A 23,795-nucleotide genomic window follows, 5' to 3' on the forward strand; every position below is an offset into this window, starting at 1 on the left:
ATACGGTCAAAAAGTTTTATCTTATACAAAATGACATGTTCTCTAAGATTTTGTTGTTTTCGCAATCTTTTGTTACATGCTGACTATAGACTGTTTTAGAACTGCATTGGTGTGTATCAACTATATATCAGTTAACATATTTAATAATAATCTTGCACTTCTTTGGCCCCCCCCCCCCTAAATTTAATCTTTGCCCCCACTTGCCCCACCAAATGAAAATGTCTAGTTACGCCACTGCCTATATAGTAATGCCCCTATATATGCAGCTTAAAAAAAAAAAGGAAAAAAAAGAAAACAGTATACATGAAGCTTCTGGGTTTATTGTCTTGGCTGTGATTAATCATGGAGCAATAGTTTATTGCTCCATGGATTAATCGTGTCTTCGCAAGATGACTTCCAGATGTCTGGACTTTGTTATTATGTCTAGAGATTCTTATCTCGCGTTTCAGATCTTAGCAAAGGGATTTGAAAACACTGTTGAAAAAAATATATAAAACTGATAAGTGTATGGTTCCACCTTTCCTCGATCAAAAGTTTCCCAGTCCATATTCGTGATAACTGTTTCGGTATTATTTTGGTAAGTTATAGACAAGGGCCAATTCAACAACCGCGAAAATGCATCCCTATAAAAGGTAGTGTTCGGGCCAAATATAATTTTTAGCATGACACTCGTTCACTGTGAATTAAGTATGTCCATTGTACGAAACATTGTGTGATACCCTTCAAAATGTCTTCATTTACACACTGATTTATTATGTTTTTTTGCAATGAAGCGGGCCCCCTATCCCTTTGCAAAATGACAATAAATGGCCTCACGTCGCAAAAGTGAAATTACAGACCTGCATAAAATGGCGTCATTGCTTTGGGGCTGTCACATTGATCATTGAACTAGACAGTGTATACAATACGTGGATAGCAAAATCAACAATCTAAAAGTTATAATTTAAAAACTTACCAAAAGGACTACACTGTGTAATGACTTCCTCCCTTAAAGAAATGGAAAAGTCCACATAAAGGCCTAACGTGAGCTTCTCGGTGAGGTTGTTTTCTCTAGTCATATACTTTTAAATACAAGAGGTAATTGTCAACTTGCAACGGTCCTAAGAACTAGTAAGTGTGTTTCTTAAGATGTTTCTGTAGACTTCCCCTGAAGGTGAAGCTCTTCCCGCAGATGTCGCAGTGGAACTCTTTTACCTCGGAATGAACTCGCCGATGTTCTTTGAGATTTCCCTTCCGTGTGAAAGCTTTTCCGCATGTCTCACATGTGAACGGCTTTTCTCTAAGATGCACTCTCATGTGTTCTTTCAAGTCCCAGTCCTGCCTGAACATCTTCCCGCAAATCTCACACGGGACTTTTTTAATTGAGTGGTGCATCTGAACATGGCGCTTAAGGTTGCTAGTCTGGCTGAAGGATTTGAAGCAGATCTCGCAGACGTAGGGTTTATCGTTGTCGTGTATCCTCGTGTGAACCTTGAGAATATTCTTGTGTGAGAATGATTTTCCGCAGACGTCACATTTGTGAGGTCGGTTCTCCTTGTGAACCCATTCGTGGCTCCTCAGGTTGCTGAGGTTTGTGAAGGCGCGTCCGCACTCGCTGCAATGATACGGTTTTCTCGTTGGTGTGTACCCTATAGTGCTTCGTCAGGCTGCTTTTATGAGCGAAGGGGCGACCACACGTAAGGCAGGGGTACGGCTTTTCTTTAGTGTGGACCCTATGATGGGTTTTAAGGCTACTCAGGTACGTGAAGAACTTCCCGCAAATGTTACAATTATACGGTTTCTCTTTGCTGTGCACACGCTGATGTGCTTTTACGCTGTTTTCATACGCGAAGAATTTCCCGCAAATTTTGCAGGGGAATGGTTTTTCCTGAGTGTGTGTCCGCCTGTGACTTTTTAGAATGCTGTTGCGTGCGAAGGCTTTCCCACACGTCTCGCATTGATATGGTTTTTCGTTGAAGTGAAGCCTCCTGTGAGTTTTTAAACTACCAGTATGAGAGAAATGCCGCTCACAGATATCGCACTTGAACGGTTTCTCGTTGGAGTGGATTGTCCGGTGACCGTAAACACTCCCTCTACGGTAGAAGCATTTCCCGCAAATATCACACATGAATGGCTTGTGGTTGGTGTGCAGCTTCCGATGGCGTCGAAGATTGCTTCCTTGACCAAAACACCTGTGGCATATCTCGCATTGGAATGGTTTCTCTCTGGTGTGGGTTCGCACGTGGTTGTTAAGACTGTTCGAACGGGCGAAACATCTTCCACATGTCTCACACGGGAATTTTTTCGCGCGCGGGGGATTTTGCTTTCCCGCCGCCAAAAGAACCTCGGGTAAAACTGTTCCGTGAGACACTTTCTGGTGGCGGATAAGGTGGTGCCTCCATTTGAACGATTTCTTGTTACAGATGTAGCAGTGGTGGTCTGTTTCGTTGCCAAATACTGTTATTATTTGAGGAAGGACTGTAGCCTGAAAAATACAAATCAAAATAACTTAGTTCCTCAAACACTTGGATAGCCTCTGGTGGGATGTGGAAAAAACGAAGCAAACATGTATGATTATGATTTTAATTTGCATCGGGGATAAGATCAAGTTTTACCCCCACACCAATGTGTATTTAAAAGCAACGTGCTTTACAACGTGTTCAGTAGGCATATACTTTCCCCGAGTTCTTTGATAACAAAAAGGTAATGGTAGGATTCGAACCGACGGCCTTTTATTTGCATTGCTAGAGCAAATATCTTACGATTGTCCAATCTAAATTGGGAAAGATTTCCGTATCCTGCCACCAGGATTTCGTGTTTTTTTTTCACCAAAAGGAATATCTCATGTGAGTAACTTAGATACTAATTTATTTTATAACGAATGAAAAATGGTAGCAGAATACGCAAATGTTCCCCTAAATTGATCAGATTGCATACATACCTCCATGGTTCATTGAAGAGTGACACAGCTCACGAAAGTCCGAGGCTTGTGTAGTCCACCGAGTGCCGCTTCAAAGCCCAAGCAGAGCAAAGTCTCCTCACCACCGGTCACCCGTTCACAAGGAATCCGCAGAATTTAACTCCGTACTCGCCACGATCAGAACATAGTCAATGCTTAGAGTATGTCAATGCCAGGGCCTCGTAGTTTGCTCATAATAATTACGCACTATAGTCAACAAAGGCCTGTACCTACGTAGAGAGCATAATATTGATTGTTTTACACTACTGTGTGTCATTGCCATGACAACCTATGCACCAATAGGGAGGGCAGAGAGTGGTTTGACAGCGAGATGACAACCGTCAACAAATATGGACAACCATGTTCAAACCCTCAATAAATCGCTGGTGGAGAAACCGTAGAGCAAGGGAGACACCTATACCGACATATATAGCACAGTCGAGTTTTACATTAATTTGTGCTATCTAGCTGCGCCTCTCACAACACAGTCATGCTTTTTATCGACATTTCTTAAAAATCACCAACCATCATAAACGCACGACTCCACAAAATTGCGAGCAGTAATGTTTTGATGATTGTGATAATGAGCTGACCAGTGATCGATTACATGGAATATAATCGAGTCCGCGTACAGACCAAGCGCCCATAATATAGCTTATGGTCGTGTAAAATGCTCGTTAACCAGACTTTTGGGAACGTCTAATAAATAATGCATGCATAGCAATTTGCAATATGCATGAGTAAAAACTTGCATGAAGGTTTACACAATTACGGAGGGTAGTTGGTTACCAGGGAGCTTGTAATACACGTGTCCTTTAGTGATTTGACGATCGGGTCTTAAGATACTATTATACACACAAGCTGTATGGCTTAACCAATGCTAGCTCACTGATATTGTTTCCAAATAAGGAACACAACAACCAGCTATTGGCACCCCCCCCCCCCCCAAAAAATAAGAAGAAATCAAAAAAACACAGCACACAAAAAGTAGTAGAAGTAGTAATACTGATAATAAACAAATAAATAAATACCCAAATTAATAATATAAAAATTTTGTAAAACAAATAGTGAAAACTATTTTTTTCAACTTGGAGAATTCATAGTATTTGTAAGAATACTAAAATTGTCTTCACAAACTACTTAAAATTCTACAAAAACTACCTTTGGACTTGTCCTGTGGAAAGAATAAGCAGTGAATCAATGCACAATAAATGTTGTTAAAGTAAGAGTCACAGCTTGACATTAACCACAGGAACTTAAAACACATAAACATGACATCAAAGTGTTTTCAGCATATTTTATTTTGACAACTCCAACCAAAGTTTACCAGAAGTGCAGACAAAATATATTGACTGATAAAGTAATAGTTGATTATGAAAGTGTTCAAACAGAGCGGAACCCAGGGGAGTTTGATTAGCTCACGTGCAACACATCCCCCCTTCTTCCATTAGTATCAAAATAAATCTACATTAATCACAAAATAATGTTATGTAATAATAACAAAAAGTTGTACACAAATGCTGCTGAAATATTTTGTCCTAAAGAATTGTCAACAAATGTATTCTTGCAATCGCAACTGACTGTAAACATGAATGATTATACACACTCTTTTATGATTTGGTTTTGTTCTAGAAACTTATTTTTTGAATTATGCTTTATAAGTCTTTTGTCAATCCTGTATACCTTTCAAATAATCAACATGCCTTAGTTACATACATGTAATCATTTCTTTTCAGAGTGCATCTTCTTTTTTAAACAAAACACAAAAAAAATTCACAATTTAAACAAAATAATAAAAATCTACATATCAACTAACTGCAAACAAAAGTGAAACGTACCAAAATAATTCTTAAACAATTTTTGTTAACAAAAACTTCTAACTTACTTGAGAATGTCAAATAAGTAAAATCTCTTAACAGTGCGATTCATTGGATTTTACCTAACCATAATCCTCCAATATATTTGCATAATTAAATTTAGAGTTTATAATTGCATTGATCAATTCACAAGTAATTAAACAATTCCCACAGAACTAGAGCTCCTTATCACGTGACTGACTGTTTTATAATAAGGGAATAAAAGGGTAGCGACGAGTTCTTCAACGTACGTTTAAAGCCGGCAGGGTCGGCGGCCGTGTGATAAAGGCCCGAGCCGAAGAACGAGTCACTACTCTTTTATTCCCATTCATAAATGCCCTATTGTTAAAAAACGTAAACAAATACCGTTATAGAAACTTTAACAATTGAAAATTCGAGGTTTGAAATATTTTTTTCCAAAACTTTGTGAAGAATCTGTTCCGAGTCGCGTGGGTTGTGTGTACGCGCGCGCACTTAGATTACGCACTGATAGCTATGATTTGCGCGTTCAGCGTGATAATCTTGCGCGCCCGACACGCGGAAGCCAGCTCAGTGTGCATAAACAGAGCTCCAGTGTACATTGACAAAAGGTTTATGCACACCCACGTGACACGCTCTCCACCAATAGGAGTAGAGAAACTGTCTGGGGTGTTTATGAATAATAATAATTTTTTTACTGGAATTGTGTTAAATTGTTATGCACTCTCTATTAGGCTGGTCCTGGAGAGAGCGCAATAATAAGTTAAATAAATTATTATTATTAATAATAATAATCTTCTTTTATATAGCGCTTTATACACCATGTCTGAAAGCGATTCCAACATTATTACCCCTGATCACTGGGCCATTTCTTTCTTTAAACCATCTCAGCTCCCTGTGGAGTATACAGCGGGTGCTGCCAAATATGTAGCGCACTAAGCTAAACCAATCACTAGAACCATCTCCGCCCTCACAGGTACCCATTTACCCCTGGGTGGAGAGAAGCAATTATAGTTAAGTGTCTTGCTCAGGGGCACAAGTGTCACGACCGGGATTCGAACCCACACTCTGCTGAACAGAAACACCAGAGCTTGAGTTGGGTGCTATTATACGCTCGGCCACGACACCCCGTTATTTATCTTATCTTTATAATTATATCAATATTTAAACATAAAAAGGAGTAGATAGTCTGGTGCAAGATTTTGAATTAATATTGGTCATTCTATTGAAAGGGGCACCAAACAACAAAGGTCAAAATTAAAAATAACGTTACAGGAAGAAAAGAAAAAAAGGAAATACAGCTATATCTTTTCGTATCAAATAAACAACAAGATTTTTGTGTCAGATCTACATTCTACAAATGGAAAAGTTATCGAGTTAAATAATAATTTTTAACATTTCAAAACAATTTTGGTCATATATCTAATGTTTAAAGTATTAAACCACAAAGGAAAGTGACTGGGTAAAATTTTAATTAACTTGGGTTTGAACTAAGACATATTTCCCTGAGTGGAATTCGAACCTGCAACCTCCGGATTAACCTGCCGGTGATCTACCAACTGAGCTATCTAGCCCTCATGTTAGTAGTCACCCTAAACTATTGCTTCAATATTCTTGTTGAGGGTTTGCTAGTCAGAAGCCTGTAACTACCCTATAGGTATCAGAGGTCTAAATCTGAGGTCTCAAAATCAAATTCATGGAAATTTACTTCTTTCTTTAAAAACTACGTTACTTCAGAGGGAGCTGTTTCTCACAATGTTTTATACTATCAACCTCTCCCCATTACTCGTTACCGAGTAAGGTTTGATGCTAATAATTATTTAGAGTAATTACCAATAGTGTCAAAATAAATAATATCATTCCTACAAGAGTAACAATCCACTTGATTAAGAAATGTCTGAAACCAATTTTGCCAAAATGCTTCTTCCGTCTCCACATTGCGTGAGAGCAGATTACTGAAGCACCCCCATTTGAAAATAATGGACTGATTCCCTCAGCCTGACCAATTCGTATGGACTGTAAAAGGGGTAACCCTGATTCAGCCCTAGGAGTAGGTGGCAATAGCCTCTGGAAAAAGATAATTGTAGCCCACACCTTGAAGTGACCTTCAGGCCTTGTGTGTCAGGCGACTTGCATAAAAAAAAATAAAAAAAAAAAAAATAAAATAATGTTTCGACCAATAGCAAACGTGCCTGCGCGGAAAAAATAGCGTGACAAACTTCTAACATGCTAACATCCAGGGAGTTTTGCTGATGCGTTGTGCAAGGTGGGCGAGCCTTAATGGATATAATCATTAGGCCTTATGATTATTCATGAGGTTGTATCACATGGTATGGTAATTACTTGTGGAGGCCATTACTGGCCGGCTCAAGATCTTCCGTACTGTAGCAAGCGTCCCAGAAAGACTTGGCAACTTCCGTGATGATGCTTCGATCTGGAATGCCTTGGGAGGTGCCGTACACAGCAGCCTGATGGAGTAAACATAAACAACAACAAATTCAAACTGGCGTAAAAACAACGACAAATTCAATCGGTCAAATCAAGTGTTCAATAATTGTTTGATTGACCATTAGTTGTTGTCCCAGTCATGTTGATTGCAAATGTTGACACATTTAGTGCTTTGGCTTTTTTTCTACTCAATCTCTACAGTGTAAAAAAAAAGAGGAAAATGAACTTTGGGTTGAAAAAAAGAAAAGGAATAACCGACGATAGAGCATAATCGAACCTAAAACCTCCAGATTAACGTGCAAGCGCAAACCTTTACTTTTTACACCACCACTAAAACAGCGTGTCCCTTGTAAAATCCATTATAATATGTCTCAGGACAGAGTGCGCTAGCTGCACCCAAACCTGTTACAAATTTATTTGGTTGGAAAAAAATTAAGGGGGGCAGTCAGAAGCTGGGAAAATTACCTTACAAAATATTGTTTAGTTCTTGACGGAGGGAAACATCCAACAGGGAAGTTTTTTCAAAGAGATGCAGTACGTGGAATACAGTTGTTGTAATAACTCTCTGTTTTTTAATACTAAACACAAAAATCACGAAGTCTTACCGAGCCTTGACATTTTGCAGATGGGTCAGTCAATAACTCTGCTGTGCACGTCTTGACATCGTTGATGAACGATTCAGCCACGCCCGGTGTGGTGTGACGCAGGGTCACACATAAATGGAAACTGAAATCAAACACAAAAGCAAGATTTCAATTAAATTCAAATCACAGGCATGATATTTGGTCCTGGGAAAAAAGTAGGAATATTTAATAGAATACAAGGACTGGCCTACATTTACACATGGTCTGAAGGCTCTCAACAACATTCCAGGCCATTTCATCACAATTTTACAGATTTTTTCCAAATCGCAAAAAATATCAGAAAACAGACTAAAATTGGAAGGTGAATGTTTCTTTTGTGCAAACCATTACTTTCGTGACCACCCTTGACCAATAAACTCCATTTACCAGGAGCTCCAAAATATGCAAAAGTATTTGCATGAAATCCATACAAACTGCACCAACAACCTTTATTTCTCATTGCAGTACCCGCTGCTAAAACAAAGGATTCAAACTGCCTATATTTAACGGGCAATCTCGGTCGTCTAGTTGGCAAGACACTGCTCTAGAATTGCAGAGGTCCTGGGTTCGAATCCCACCTGAGTAATATCCCTGTGATTTTCTTCACAGAGCTCGGGAAAATAATATTGAGTATTTGTGTGTATGGGTAAAACCAAATTTAATAACCTTTATTCCCTTGTTCGCTAAAAACACAATACAATGGATGATATTTTATGGCCAGAGAGTAGGCTGGGTGTGGGGGGGGGGGGGGGGTGTGGGTTAAAAAATAAACATGGTCAAGCTTATGATGACCTCACAACTGACCTTGGAGGGAACTGCAGATTATTCAGGCTCCAACCTCGCTTGGTCAAATCACCGAAAAGACGATAGACGTCAAAGTCATTGGATCCGATTGCAATGACGCTCACTTCAGGCTCACCAAAGATGAAGATTCCTTCAACTTTTTTCAATCTTGATTAAAAAAAAAAGAAAAAAAACATTTAATAAGGCACTTTTTCTTGTTACCAAAAGAGTTTTCATGCTAACAGCTATTTTGAGTAATTACCAGTAGTGTTCTTGGCCTTTAAAAAGAAAAAAAAAGAAAAGTCGTGTTTGCAAACACAAATGCCCTGCAATTAGCCAGTCCTATTCTCGACATTTAACCTAGGTGGTCTAAAAAATAGGAGGCTTCTGTATCCCAAGCCAAACCCACACTCAAGTTCACAGTTTTGTACGCTTTTTCCAACCATGGACCTCTCCCGAAATGTAGAACCTATTGTCCTACTTTGTTACAGGTCCCCGGTTTGAATGTGTATACCTACTCGCCCTTACACACTCAGAAGAACATGTCGGGAACAGTGTGCCCCTTCGGTGGACTCGACAACCACGGGGCATACAAAGTTTTTTTTAAAAACATGATGGATGGGGATAGATTCTTACTCTGTGATCATGTTCCTTGTGGTTTGAATGATGTTGCGAGTGCTGTCAACGTATCCTTGCTTTCCCATGTACATTATTGTAGCCCAGCATGCTGCGATTATTGCTCCGGCACGGCTTCCTGTGTAAATGGCCAACAAAAAAACAAACATTCAATATCGATAATAATAAACAGCATTGATAAAACGCATTGTAAATCATAGCCTTGCTCAAGGCAGTCGCATTATTCGCTCCGAAAAGACGCAGCTGTAATCCCACCCGCCGTATACCCTAAGCATGGTGTGTGCGATCACACCGAATGACCCACCCGTATACACACTGTCACATCGCACGAATACTGTTCACACAAGTCATCGCACTCGTACACCACTAACCGCATGCGGAGGCCGTCAGGCCGACAGCCTTGTCGGATCTGTAGCTTCCCGTTTTAATGTGTTGTATTGAAAAAATTCCAATAGTGGACGAAATTGGGGGGGCTCGAGGATATGCTAGTATGCAGCTCATGAATATGTATATCGTTCGTCAGACCTATCAGACAACACAGGATGTGAGGCAAATGAATTATTCATTTTGACGTCCAATCACGCACTTCCCTTATCACGACCTTTGGACCCTATCATGCGTCCGTGGTGATGGTGTGTGAGGTAAACATGTCTCGTCTTTCGCGGGCATTATGGTAATGAGCTGACCGTGGGAACTCCTTGCTTATTATAGTAATGAGGTCAGTGGCTTAAACACAGATCCTACAAGGCTGTCGACCTGACGGCCTCCGCATGCGGATAGTGTACGGGGCATCGTGTCGTGCGATGTTACGCACAGTGAATACGGGTGGGTTTTACGCACAGTGAATACGGGTGGGTTTTTATACAGCGGCGGTCTTTTTTCGGAGTGAATAATTCGACTGCCTTGAGCAAGGCTATGTAAATCACAAATTCCTCAATGCCCCATAGAATAATAATAGAATAGAAACAAAAAGCTAAAAACATGAACAAATTAGAGTATAGGCCTACATTATTATGTTATAAAATATCCTACAGAAAAGATTTTACAATATACTCACAATTAGATAAAAATGTAAAACATTATAAATTGCATAATTAAAGCCATTGGACCCTTTCGGTACAGAAAAAACAAAAAAAGTTCACAGATTTACAAATAATTTACAGGGTTTACAGAAGGTAGTGGTGAAAGACTTCTCTTGAAATATTAGTCCATGAAATGCTTTACTTTTTGAGAAAACTGTAGAACACTATAAATTCTCGTTAGCGAGAATTACGGATTTATTTTAAACACATGTCATGACACGGCGAAACGCGCAGAAACAATAGTGGGTTTTCCCGTTTTTTTTCTCCCGACTCCGATGACCGATTGAGCCTAAATGTTCACAAGTTTGTTGTTTTATATACAAGTTGTAATACACGAAGTGTGGGACTTGGACAATACTGTTTACCGAAAGTGTATAATGGCTTTAAAAGCATAATAATTATTATACATATAATCACATACATTTCCTTTGCAGAACTGAAGGCACACACAGAGCCATTCAGAATCATCCGTGTTCAAATAATTTTTATCTCACATAAAAAGTACTATCCTCAATAAAAAAAATTTAAAAAATCAAAATTGTTTTGACCCACCCCAAATTTTGATTCTTTAATAATGATTAAGACTATTAAACTTGCATCGGGGATAAAGAATACCAGCAGTAACCGCTGCTGAAACATGGGATTCTAACTGCCTCTAGCTACCGGGCAACCTCAGTAGTCTAGTTGGTAAGACACTGCCCTAGAATTGCAATGGTCGTGGATTCGAATCCCACCCGAGTAATATGCCTGTGATTTTTTTTTACAAAACTTGGGTAGGTATCGAGTATACAATGCTAACACACATCAGTGTATTTGGGTATATAGTAACCCCCTAAAAGCACTAAATAACAAAGTAATGCCCTAAAGGAATAAAATATTTTAGATTTTAATTGATTAATTCTGGTTGCAAATCCCAGGACTCTCAGAATAATAACAATAATATAAATTGATACCATACTAAATACTACGTTTCTAAGCGCACGGTGCTGGTGTCCTGAAGACTATAGTAAACCAGGGCAACAGCACCAAAAACAAAGAACAATACACATGTATAACCAAAATATGCAAACAAAAGCAAAAATAAACATGAGAAATATAAACAATTAACAGAAAATAACAGGGATCTTTAATCACTGTACTAGAGTACAAGGAAGTAGGAAAATTTTATTTAGTTATTCATTCAAGCTTTAAAAACATCAAAAACACACAGCAACAAAATACTTGAAATGTGTTAAAATTAGAGACATATCACAATACAAAAAACAAACAGAATCCTAGGGATTGCCCAAAAGCAAACCAAATCACTATCCAAAAAAGCAATCCCCTTAAAGGCAGTGGACACTATTGGTAATTACTCAAAATAATTATTAGCATAAAACCTTACTTGGTAAAGAGTAATGGGGAGAGGTTGATAGTATTAAACATTGAGAAAAACGGCTCCCTCTGAAGTATGTTTTCCACAAATTTGATATCGAGATCTCAGATTTAGAACTTCAGGTCTCGAAATCAAGCATCTGAAAGCACACAACTCGGTGTGACAAGGGTGTTTTTTCTTTCATTATTATCTCGCAACTTCAACGACCAATTGAGCTGAAATTTTCACTGGTTGGTTATTTAATGCATATGTTGAGATACACCAAGTGAGAAGACTGGTCTTTGACTATTACCAATAGTGTCCAGTGTCTTTAAAGTATATAAATATAAAACATAAAAACATGCAATCAAAAAGGGGAACATTTTAGAAATAAAAACGAACCATTTAAAACGTTGGCAAGAGAGCATTTAAAAAATTAAAAATTACAAAGAAACATTGTAGGAAAACCACAGAGAACTATTCCAGGGAAAACACACACACAGTCAGGTAGGGACTACAAAACCAAAGGTCTTTATCTTTTCCAAGGATGGTAAGTTTCATTCCAACTCCTTGAATAAAATAATATTTGGCATCTATAGAAGTTTGTACCTGCGATTGAGGGTGATGCGTAGATGCCTCCCATCCAGTCAGGAGCCACGAAAAACTGACGACGCCTCATTTCCATGTTGCTGTATAGGATCACTGAGGAGCCTTTAGGCGCAAATCCATACTGACAAAAGAAACAAGTTATATTTAGATAATAAAGGGTTTGATACCTTTTGTGTATCACATTTTTGGCCATGACATGAATTTCTACTCAAAGGGAATGAAGATATGTAATATAATTTTAAGGAACACGTTCCCTTGGATCAGACGAGTTGGTCTTTGAAAAGTGTTTAAAACCGTTTGTTATAAAATGCATATGGTTAGAAAGGCATTACTTGAGGAAGTAATTTCAGACAGGGCATCAGAAATGTCCGCAAGTTTTCTCTCTTTTAAACCAACCTTATGGGTATCGGCAGATATAGTTGTGACTCCCTTCAGTCTGAAGTCAAACGGGGGAACGGGAAATCCGGCCTGCTCCATGAACGGAATGAGGAACCCACCGAGACAAGCATCGGTGTGGACAGGGATGTCATACTTCACTCCCAGCTGTAAAGAATCAGCGGCAACATTTTTGTAAAAATATTGGAGGAACAATTCTCAACAAGAAATACTGGTGCAACAAGAGGGGGGGGGGGGGTTACAACTGATTTCTATGGCTCACTCACTAATCTCGGCGATTCTAAGCAGGGATGCGTTTTTGACTCTGACAAGGAAAAAAAAGAAACAAAATCTGGAAAAACAGTTCTAAACAAATTTAATATTAATTCTTGCATTTGCCTAGTCTACAAGTTTTATTATGAATATTAATTCTCTCATTTGCCTAGTCTATCCATAAACGCAACTACAACTGTGGGGGAAACTGCCAGACAAAGTATTAGTTATTGTACGAACTCACAGCGGCTATTGCTTCGATGTCGTCAAACAGTCCGAATGGGAATGCGGGTGCAGATCCAACTAACATGCATGTCTTGCTGTTAATCCTACGCTTCATTGCCTAGACAACCAGAAAAAAAACACAAACAAAATATGAATCATCTCCTGATATATAGTCAAAACGTTGAAACCGATTAAAGGCAGTGGACACTATTGGTAATTAACTCAAAATAATTATTAGCATAAAACCTTTCTTGGTGATAAGTAAGGGGGAGAGGTTGATGGTATAAAACATTGTGAGAAACGGCTCCCTCTGAAGTGCCATAGTTTTCGAGAAAGAAGTAATTTTCCACAAATTTGATTTTGAGACCTCGACTTAGAACTTGAGGTCTCGAAATTAAGCATCTAAACGCACACAACTTGGTGTGACAAGGTGTTCTTCCTTTCATTATATCTCGCAAGTTCGATGACCCATTGAGCTTAAATTTTCACAGGTTTGTTATTTTAAGCTTATGTTGAGATACACCAACTGTGAAGGCTAGTCTGTGACAATTACCAACAGTGTCCACTGCCTTTAAGAACTCACTCCGCAGTAGTGAAGTTAATAACATGAAGTCCCCTCGCTCGATCCACTTAGCCAAAGTGGTAGTCCTGGCTGATTTCCTACCTTATGCCAAGGTCGAAGTGTATTAGCCGGACAGTTCTTTTCAGAACTAAGTAGTCTCTTGAACTGTGAAATCTACTACGCGGCAGTAGAATAAAAAATAAAAAACCTAGTTCCCCCAAAAAACAAAATCTAAACACAACAAAGTGGGTATGATACACATGGTGTTACCGCAAACCGAATATTGATACCTCACCATGCATGGCTAAAATTCTATAGTGATTAGACTTCAAAATTAATTTGGGCACAATGGGTCACCCAAGTTGCAAGAGATTAATGAGGAAAAAACAACCTTGTTGCGTATAGTTGTGTTTACTGATGCCTGAGCTTTATGCATGAAGACCTTCTCAGATTCAACATTCGGGGTGAAATTGAATTACCTCTTTCTCTAAAACTACATAATAGTTCAAAGGGGATTGTTTCTGACAATATTTTATAACTCTCCAATGCTCTTTACCAAGTAGTAATTGGTATACTCTCCTTTCAATCTTGTGTAATAAAAAATTAACCCTATTGCATAATCCTTGGTAGTGTGGTTAGTCACCTCTGTAAACAACTTAATAAGATACATACCATAGAGGACTTCCTCCATGCACATACAAGGCAGTGCAAGGAAAACGTCATGTTTATAAGTTTTAACATCACTTATTTTTGTTGATTTGATGTACTTCATGTTCTAGGTTTTGCCTCCTTCAAGTTATCACTGCTTTGGTCTTGGTTTTAAAACCATATTTACTTTGAATCTATAAATAGGATTTGAAACTTTGCATGGTTGCACATCTATAAAGTTCTTTGTGCTCTGGGAGTAGTTTTCTATCTTTACTGTGATGTTGTAAAAAAAAATGTTTTTCTATAACTTTTGTTTGAGTTCTCTATTTTTTCAGCTGCAACTGATACTTGATATGTGAGCGAGCATGGAGGTGGTGATATGAGTCCATAGAGCTGTATACATATTGACTAGAGCGCTAACACCTTGTTATACACGCACTAAGGTTTTGAAGCTGTGTGGCCGCATCCATGTTTATGTACAAACCAATACAAAAGCTTGAAATTTTGTGTGGCAATTGTACGGCTATTTGCATGATAGTGCGTTTGTTCTTTTTTATGTGTCATCGGAGCAAAAAATGCAGCAAATGTGAACGCACAATCTGCTGATCAGCGTTCAACCTGCGAGCGTCATGTGCGTCATATTTAAAAGGTGCGTATACTTTTTTTAGTACATGTACGTCATTCAAGTCGAAGCTACGGTTTTCGTAGCGCGGACGTACGCGATTGGGCAGTCGCGTACGTAAGCGCACACGGCGAATGTAAAAAAATCGTATTCTCTTAAAATTAAAATCGTTCCGAATTCACGCAACACATCAAACATGTCGACGCCCAGGGTGGCTTCAAAACGCAGAGCAAGTTAGCGCTCTAGTCAATATATAGCTCTATGTATGAGTCATGATCTAAAAATGCAAATCTCTTCTTTAAACATTTGTTTAACCATGGAGGAAGACTCCCTTGATAGTGAGGTACAGGAAGTATGCTGGTTCAAAATTTGTGTTGACTTTGTGAAATGCATGTTGACTTTGTGAAATCTAAACAAAGATAAGAAATCAACTTGATAATGATTGAAATAGCCTTATAATCAGTATCAACCTATGGAACCTGCAGATAACAACTGGTAGTATTTTTAACCTTATAAAGCCATTGGACATTTTCTGAACTGAACAGAAATTTAAAGTTCACAGATTTATAAATAACTTACAGGGTTTACAGAAGGCAATGGTGAAAGACTTCCCTTGAAATATTATTCCATGAAATGCTTTACTCTTTCAGAAAACATTAAAACAATTATCCATTCTCGATATCGAGAATAACAATTCTAAACACATGACAGGGCGAAACGTGCGGAAACAAGGGTGGGTTTTCCCGTTATTTTCTCATGACTCCGATGACTGATTGAGCCTAAATTTTCACAGGTTTGTTATTTTATATTTAAGTTGTGATACACAAAGTGTGGGCCAATGGACAATACTGTTTCCCGATAATGTGCGATTGCTTTAAGGAACTTGACACTTTTGGTAATTGTCAAAGACCAATTTTCTCACTCGATGTATCTCAACATATAAAATAACAAACCTGTGAAAATTTGAACTCAATTGGTCGTCAAAGTTGCAAGATAATAATGAAAGAAAAAAAAACACCCTTGTCAAACAAAATTGTGTGCTTTCTTATGCTTGATTTTGAAACCTAATCTAATTCTGAGGTCACAAAATCAAATTTGAGGAAAATTACTTCTTTCTCCAAAACTGTGTTACTTCAGAGGGAGTCATTCTCACAATGTTTTATACTATCAACACCTCCCCGTTACTATCAACAGCTCCCCATTAGTAAGGTTTTATGCAAATTATTATTTTGATAAAGGAAGCCGTTAGGCGTTCAGCAAAAATATTAAGGAAAATCCGAAGTTGTTCAGGGAAAGAAAAAAAAAGCTGTCAAAAAATAATTTGCTTACAAACACGCCATCCAACATGAAGTTGTTATCGAACAGGAAATGTGTCTGGTTTCTGGACTCACCTTGATGTTAACCTTATGGGTTTTCTTATCAAGTGGGACGTGAACCAGCCTCATGTGGAAATAGTGGGCGGCTTTGTCGAAGGCAGCGTGGACACTCATCGGCGCTAGTCTGAAAAATCATAAAACACATCGTGAGGATTATGTACCCAGAGGTTTAGAGGTTTAAAGCAAACAAGGTAGTGACTGGTTTTTTATTCTTGATAAAAAAAAAAGTAACAGATTCAATGAAGAAAAGGAATGTCAAAGGCACGGACACCTTTGGTAATAGACTGTGCAAGTCTCGCGCGCACCGGAGCGAGAAAACACGACAACTGAAGAACTTAATTTTTTTATGAATCAAATCTTTGTTTAATTTTTTCTTAATGCCGAATCTGAACAACAAAAATACCCATACGAGCTTGTTTAAATTAGTTTTAGCTTTTTAAACTAATACACATTATCGGTTAAAGTCTATATATAGACAAAAGTAAAACTCTGGAACAAGGATGTTTGTTTGATCTTAAATGTTTTGAAACCCCTTTTGTAAATCTACGCCCGAATGTGAAACTACTGAAAGCTGGTTTATACGCGGACGCACAGTGGTCTGCAAGGGCGTTAGATAAACGCGTGACACATTTTAAAACAAGCGTCTGCGTAAGTTTCGTGATCGGAGATGGGCACAAATTCTTAATTTTTTACTAATAACCTGACCTGAGGTCAAGTTTAAATATCGGTTTTTCTTCGTTATTAGGTTGACTTTATTTTTACTTTTATATATGTTGTTAATTAGTATTACATTTTTAACAACATATGTCATTTTTAAGGTCATAAAATATATTAAACTAAAGTAATGGACGAAACAAAATCTCCCCAACGTAAAACTCCATAAGGTTGGGACCACAATGGTCCCGGAAGTTCAAATCCGCGCGAGACTTGCACAGTCTATTGTCAAAGACCAGTGTTCTCACTTGGTGTATCCCATCATAAGTAAAAAATAACAAACCTGTGAAAATGTGGGCTCAATTGGTCATCGAGGTTGCAAGAGAATAATGAAAGAAAAAACACCCTTGTTGCACAAATTTGTGTGTGTTCAGATGCCTATTAAAAGACTCGAGGTTTGGAGTATTTTATATTCAAGTATAAAATTTACCTACTACAAAATAAATTGATGCCTCGTGGAAAATTACTTCTTTCTCGAAAACTATGTAACTTCAGAGGGAGCTGTTTCTCACAATGTTTTATACTAACAACAGCTCCCCGTTGCTCGTTAATACCAAGTAAGTTTTTATGCTAACAATTATTTTGAGTAATTACCAATAGTTTCCAGTGCCTTTTAAGGAACTTTACAGGATTGTAAAGGATAAAAAAACATTGTTTAATTTACCCAGTCAGTTCCCTAACAAGGTGTCTTTGTACCAAGGCTGATTTTTACATTTTCCGATAAAATTATTTGTGGTCAGTTCAAAATATTTTCTCTTACATTTCTGGAAATTCAATGCCCCTGTCTCTTGCTCGTTCTCTGCATGATAAGCAAGCCATTAAGATGCTTTCGGTTCCTCCTGACGTCATCTACACATACAAAAAAATACATATACAACATCATAAGGTGGACGTGTCGTGGCCAAGGAGTTAAGAGCGCCGGATTCAAACTCTGGTATTTCTGATCAGCAGAGTGTGGGTTCGAATCCCAGCCGTGACACCTGGGTTCGAATGCCCAGCCGTGACACTTGTGTCCTTAAGCACGACACTTAACCATTGCTTCGTCCTTCGGATGGGACGTAAAGCTGTTGGTTCCATGTGTTGTGTAATGCATGTAAAAGAACCCAGTGCACTTATCAAAAAGAGAAGTGGTTCGCCCATGTGTTCCTGGTTTCATTGGCAGCTAATTGCGCCACAGCACATTGTCCAGGGGGGTCGTCGCTGAGCGGATAAGAGAACTCAAGCTCTGGTGCTTCTGTTCAGTAGAGTGTGGGTTTTGAATCAGGGTCGCGACACTTGTGTGGTTCTTGTGATTGATTTAGCCGAGTAGTGCATAATTAATGTTGCACAGGCTGTATACTCCCAAGGGAGCTGAGATGGTTTAAGGAATGAATAAAGGCCCAGTGACCAGGGGTAATAATGTTGGAAGCGCTTTGAGATGCCCTTCGGGTGTGATAAGCGCTTTATTAAAACTGGTTAATATTATTGGGTGCGTTCGATTAGCTTCCCTGGGCCGACTCCGGTCTGCCCCTGGAAGACCCCGGTCTGTGCCCGGTACGTTCGAATAGCTTCGACTTCATTCCAGGGGCTCACCCGCGTCAGTCCCAAGTGCCCGCCTGCTTGTGGAATGGGTCACTTTGGGGCTGGCCCCAGGTGCATGCCGTCACCACGCGAGAGTGAGTGATCATTCGATTAGCTCGTGTCAGGGGCTCACCCGAGCGAGCACCACGGGGTCGACAAGGGGAAGCTAATCAAACGCACCCATTATTAAGGTAGGGTGGAAGGAAACTTACCGCTCCACATGAGTCTGATCCACCATTGAACACAGATAGGCACATTGCTACCACCTCGCCCTCCATACGGCGGATACTCGGAAACACGTCTGGGTGAAGTGGATTGCTCCACGCAAAATCTTTATATACCTTTACAGAAAAAAGAAAGAATGAAGATCATTTTTAATAATATATAATATCAAAGTCTTATACAGCGCACATACCTACCAAACAAGGTACTCAAGGCGCTGAGTATATACAAACTTTCAGAAAGGATATTGCAGTGATGAATTCTGAGACCCAATTATTTAGCAACTTATAAGGGTTTACAAGGTGCTACTGCGCATACAGCAGCCACAGCCAGGAACACCGGGTCGAACCCCCTCTCTTTTCAATAAGTGCACTGAGTTCTTTTACAAGGGTTACACAACACATGGGACCAACAGCTTTACATCCCATCCGAAGAAATATGCAATGGTGAAGTGTCTTGCAAGTGTCACGGCTGGGGATTCGAACCGAAACACTGCTGATCAGAAACACCAGAGTTTGAATTCAGTGCTCTTAACCGCTCGACCACGACACTTCCACGATGGAGATTATTTTTAGTCACGTCAAATTCATGTTCATTATTTACTTGGCCTTGTCCCATTGTCAGAAATGGTCTGACTGATTAATCAGAATGATAATATAGGCATATTCCTTGAGTACGATTGTTCGCGTTAATTAACACATTGTCACGTCCCAGCACAACCTTCTTGCGTTCCACTGGATTGCGGGCAATGCCTACAGGGGCAACCCCCTTTTGCACCTTTGACTTTTGAGATGCTTTGTCATTTACATTTCTGTTCAAGATGACACAAACATGCACATGGAAAATACATTACCTTAGCACACAGCTCAGATAAATCGTCTGTTCCTCCATAAACACAGCCGGACACTTTGCCAGATTTCCAATCTATATCGTCTGTCAAACAAAACGAATTAGTAAGAAAAAGGGGTGAGAAACATTGCTGACAAAAAAGTCTGAAATTAGGATTTAAAATTCAGAATGTTGAGATGATGGTATTTCTACTTTTTGGTAACCCCTGGGGGTTTAGATTTCAGAGAGCTTTTAAGAGCAGTTTCCTCGGCACTAGAAAAGAAGGTCAAAGAGCAGGCTTTCTTTAATGTGGACAGAATGAGCTGATTTTCTTCACCAAGCTGACTTAATAAGTCTGATTTCAGATACAAGCCTGAAATTCCTCATCACTGTGTTAGATAGTAAACCGAATCACGTGGGGGGGGGGGAACTATATGAATTGGGTTTTCAGTCACTACTTGATTGCATGGGTTTTCCTTGGAGTTATTCTCGGGGGTTTTTCTTCCAACATCTAACACTGAAACTTCCTTACTTGTCTTCCCCTCATTTGGGTTCTTAGCTAGTACAGTTAAGTTTGCTTTTCTAAGAGCCATTTTTTTCGAAACCAGAACAAATGAAATGAAATTGTCGATATCTTACCCATTGCTTGGTATCCCGTCTTGATTCTTGCGAGAACCTTATCTTCTGATAAACCTTTCTCAGGTAACGTCTTTATGTACGTCTCCCCTGGTTTCATCTTGTTCAGGCTGTGTGCAACGGCGTAAGTTGATTTCTCGATTTCTTTCCGGATCTATGATTGATTGATGGGATAAATTAATCTCAAAGTAACACAATACAGGGTTCTCTTTCGGGATTTTGTTCACAACTGGGGGGCATTCTGGACCGAAAGTTTGATCTAAGCCAACGGATTGAAACAAGGTCCACAGAATGTCTTCAACTGAATGGCAATTAGAACTTAAAGGCACTGGACACTATTGGTAATTACTGAAAATAACTATTAGCATAAAACTTTACTTGGTGATGAGTAATGGGGAGCTGTTGATGGTATAAAACATGGTAAGAAACGGCTCCCTCTGAAGTATCATAGTTCTCGAGAAAGACGTAATTTTCCACGGATTTGATTTTGAGACCTCAGAATTAGATTTTGAGGTCTCGTATTCAAGCATCCTGAAAGCACACAACTTCGTGTGACAAGAGTGTTTTTTTTCTTTCATTATTATCTCGCAACTTCGACGACCAATTGAGCTCAAATTTTCACAGGTTTGTTACCTATGCATGTGTTGAGATACACCAAGTGAGAAGACTGGTCTTTGACAATTACCAATAGTGTCCAATGTCTTTAACAGAATGTCTTCTACTGAATGGCAATTAGAACTTAATTGGAAGAACAGCAGCTTTCGATAAAAACATGTTTTGAGAATTTTCAACTAAATCCTCAGCAAATAATATTTTGTTTAAAAAAGTAATATTGTTGGGATTATAAAAAATACTGTTGCAACAGTATTTTTTGGTCCAGTGAGGTTTTAAACTAAAGGAACTGTGGTCTAGTGTATAATTCTCCGCCCTCCCCCCCCCCTCGAAATAAAAAGTTAATCTGGTTTGTTAATTCACAACATGATAAACGATAAACCTACCATAGATCTGACAATAGGCAGGCTGCGAAAAAACTTGAAGAAAGACGTCTTTATTCTCTCCGGTAATGCTAGGGGGGAAAAAAATGAAACACAAATCAAAGCATAAAGCCAGAATTGGTGAATGGCCGTCATGAAATCAAAAGCGCAAACTTTGTGAGTTAAGAATTTTCTGGATCAATTATACAAAAACCAATGTGAGGTTTGTAGTAGCACCATGTATAAATCTCTTTTGAGTAGTGTCGGTTCTGAAAAAAGAACCTGTGATTGACAACTCAACATTTCGATCAGTATGCTCTGATCGTCTTCAGGAGAAAAGAAGATGACAAGCAGGCTTGTATGCATGCCTGTTTGCTCCATTCTGTTTTAAAGGGCAAGGGCACTAAGGCATTTTCTCCTTGATAAAGGGCACCATATGACTGAAGAAATTGTAAGTTTCTTCTGGAGCATTTCAAGGGCAACAAGGCAATGACTACACCTAGAACTATGACATTCGTTCCGGTGGAGACGATAGCAGGGCCCAATTTCATGGCTCTGCTTACCGCCAAATTCTGCGCTTACGATCACAATTCCCAGCTTACGTGCAAGCGCCGAAATTCTGCGCTAGCCTTGTAAGCGTAGAATGCCTAGTAACGCGGAGTACGCACGCGCAGAAGCCAAAATTCGCCGCTAACCCGTGAAATATGCTTGCCGTAAGTACAAAATTCCCTGCTTCCGTAAGCGCCGATTCTGTGCTTACGGTAATCAGAGCCATGAAATTGGGCACTGATCAAACCTCCATAGTTCTAGGAGTATGACCAGGGGGCACTGAGGCAATCGCCTCTGTTGCCCTAGAAATAAAAGTATCAGGCCTGAAACAGTGTCTTAAGTTGTACACAAATAGTTTCACAGACTGATTACAGAAAAAAAGAGCAACACGTTAATTTTTTTGAGAAAACAAATCAACAAGTCAACTTACTTCGAAGCGGGTGTCTCAGCCAATTGTAGAACCAAGCTAAGATTATCGTAATTCCTACACTGATTGAAATCAGTTGCCATGGCTCAAAATCAGAGCAAAGTTCATTGACCTTCAAACGAGCATCTTCAAGATGGAGTTTGGCAACTTCCTATTGAAATAAAATAAGACATAAAGTGAAAATAAATGTCCACTCGACAAGTTTAAATGCTCGGTTCTCTGAATCTGAAAATGTCACTTAAGGCCTATATTCTCTGTGAAAGTTTGTTGTTGTTTCTCCACTGGAACCATGGAGCTAGTTCGTAGATAAATAAGAACTTCGCACGAAGGAAAACAATTAAAAGAAGAATGTTTTATTTATAATATAATTATAACAAAAGGGAAATAAAGTCCGTCCAACATCCATTAATTCATTTTAACAAAATTCAAATAAATCCCTTAAAAAGTGGTGGCTATATGTGGAAATTTGTCCTTTTTATATTCCTTTAATTCATAAAGATTGGTGCAGGAGCATTTATGACAAATCCTATTGTTATTGGCAGTCCATTCCTTACTTTGTAAAATGTAGACAGGAAATGCCAAACTAAAAAATAAAACATCTGTTTTTAACAAAAAGGCAATGCATCCATTCCTGTACATTAAAGCCTATACTACAGTAAGGCATAATGCAGATTTGTCCAATTCATATTTTGGTCTTCTTCTAAAAACACATTCAATCAATACGGATTTGGAAATAAAGTGAATTGAAATATGCCTAGAAATAGAATTGAAACACACAAAATGACGGGTTTATATTATGGTTTTACTCACCGTGTATTTCCAAAACACCTCTTCAACATCTGCTGATGTAACACCATCCATTTTCACGGAAACAGTTCCCCTGATTATCTGGTACGTTACAGTTTGTGCGTTCTCAAATAAAACAGCTGATTTTCTGTAAATTTCTCTACAATTGGTACGACTACACAGTCGGAATCTCCCGCAGTCGACAGTACAAAGACAATTGATAATTCAAGTTTGAACAGAACCATACCACACATACACAATGTAGTGTTACATGATTTTGACTCGTGACCACTGGAAGAACAGGGAGAGGAATTTCCTAATCCACACTGCCGGTCAGCGAACAATAGAATTTTTTTTACTAAACAATACGATTACTGTACTCTGTGGTTCCTTTCGCATTTATTATTACACATTCTCGAGTGTGTTTACGTGTGACCTCTATTCACGAACTTTACGGAAGGGGTCAATAAACTTTATACAGGCACAGTGCCCATTCCCATTGCTGTCCTTAAAACCGTTAAGATAAGTCTGGGTGATAGACATCGTTTTATAACCTACTGTCGTAAAGAGGGCGCTGTTTATAAAAGTTTCATCTCGAACTTTGTTATTAAATATTAATCATAGAGCTATAATATTATGTTGGCCTACATGATGTAATGTTTGTTTTAATGATCAAAAACACAACGGAACTTATAACACAGCGTAGGCCT

The 23,795-nt window shown here is 38.8% G+C and overlaps 1 protein-coding gene and 1 pseudogene across 1 annotated transcript; both read right to left on the bottom strand.

The window, feature by feature from the left end:
- Window positions 1-310: 310 nt before the first annotated feature.
- On the bottom strand, window positions 311-3,450 carry LOC139953105 (uncharacterized; annotated as a pseudogene).
- Window positions 3,451-4,215: 765 nt separating this feature from the next.
- Window positions 4,216-23,505, bottom strand: LOC139953122 (sphingosine-1-phosphate lyase 1-like). Its single transcript, XM_071952539.1, has 15 exons — window positions 23,110-23,505; window positions 22,303-22,450; window positions 21,348-21,415; window positions 20,353-20,503; window positions 19,739-19,818; window positions 18,876-19,004; window positions 17,864-17,952; window positions 16,405-16,513; window positions 13,201-13,299; window positions 12,705-12,851; window positions 12,309-12,429; window positions 9,264-9,381; window positions 8,649-8,795; window positions 7,827-7,947; window positions 4,216-7,241 (listed from the first exon to the last, which is right to left on the bottom strand). Exons 1-15 carry the CDS (start codon window positions 23,158-23,160, stop codon window positions 7,113-7,115), a joined length of 1,707 nt encoding a protein of 568 aa, XP_071808640.1. The 5' UTR covers window positions 23,161-23,505; the 3' UTR covers window positions 4,216-7,112.
- Between the last annotated feature and the right edge of the window lie 290 nt (window positions 23,506-23,795).

The sequence above is a fragment of the Asterias amurensis genome, chromosome 21 (genome assembly GCF_032118995.1).
Source record: "Asterias amurensis chromosome 21, ASM3211899v1".
Lineage (NCBI taxonomy): Eukaryota > Metazoa > Echinodermata > Asteroidea > Forcipulatida > Asteriidae > Asterias > Asterias amurensis.

Coding starts and splice junctions, on each gene's coding strand:
- LOC139953122 (XM_071952539.1), bottom strand. CDS start 23,160: ATGGATGGTGTTACATCAGCAGATGTTGAAGAGGTGTTTTGGAAATAC. Junction 9,382..12,308: donor CGCATCACCCTCAATCGCAG/GTACAAACTTCT, acceptor CCATTTACACAG/GAAGCCGTGCCGGAGCAATA. Junction 8,796..9,263: donor ACAAGGAACATGATCACAGA/GTAAGAATCTAT, acceptor TTTTTAATCAAG/ATTGAAAAAAGTTGAAGGAA.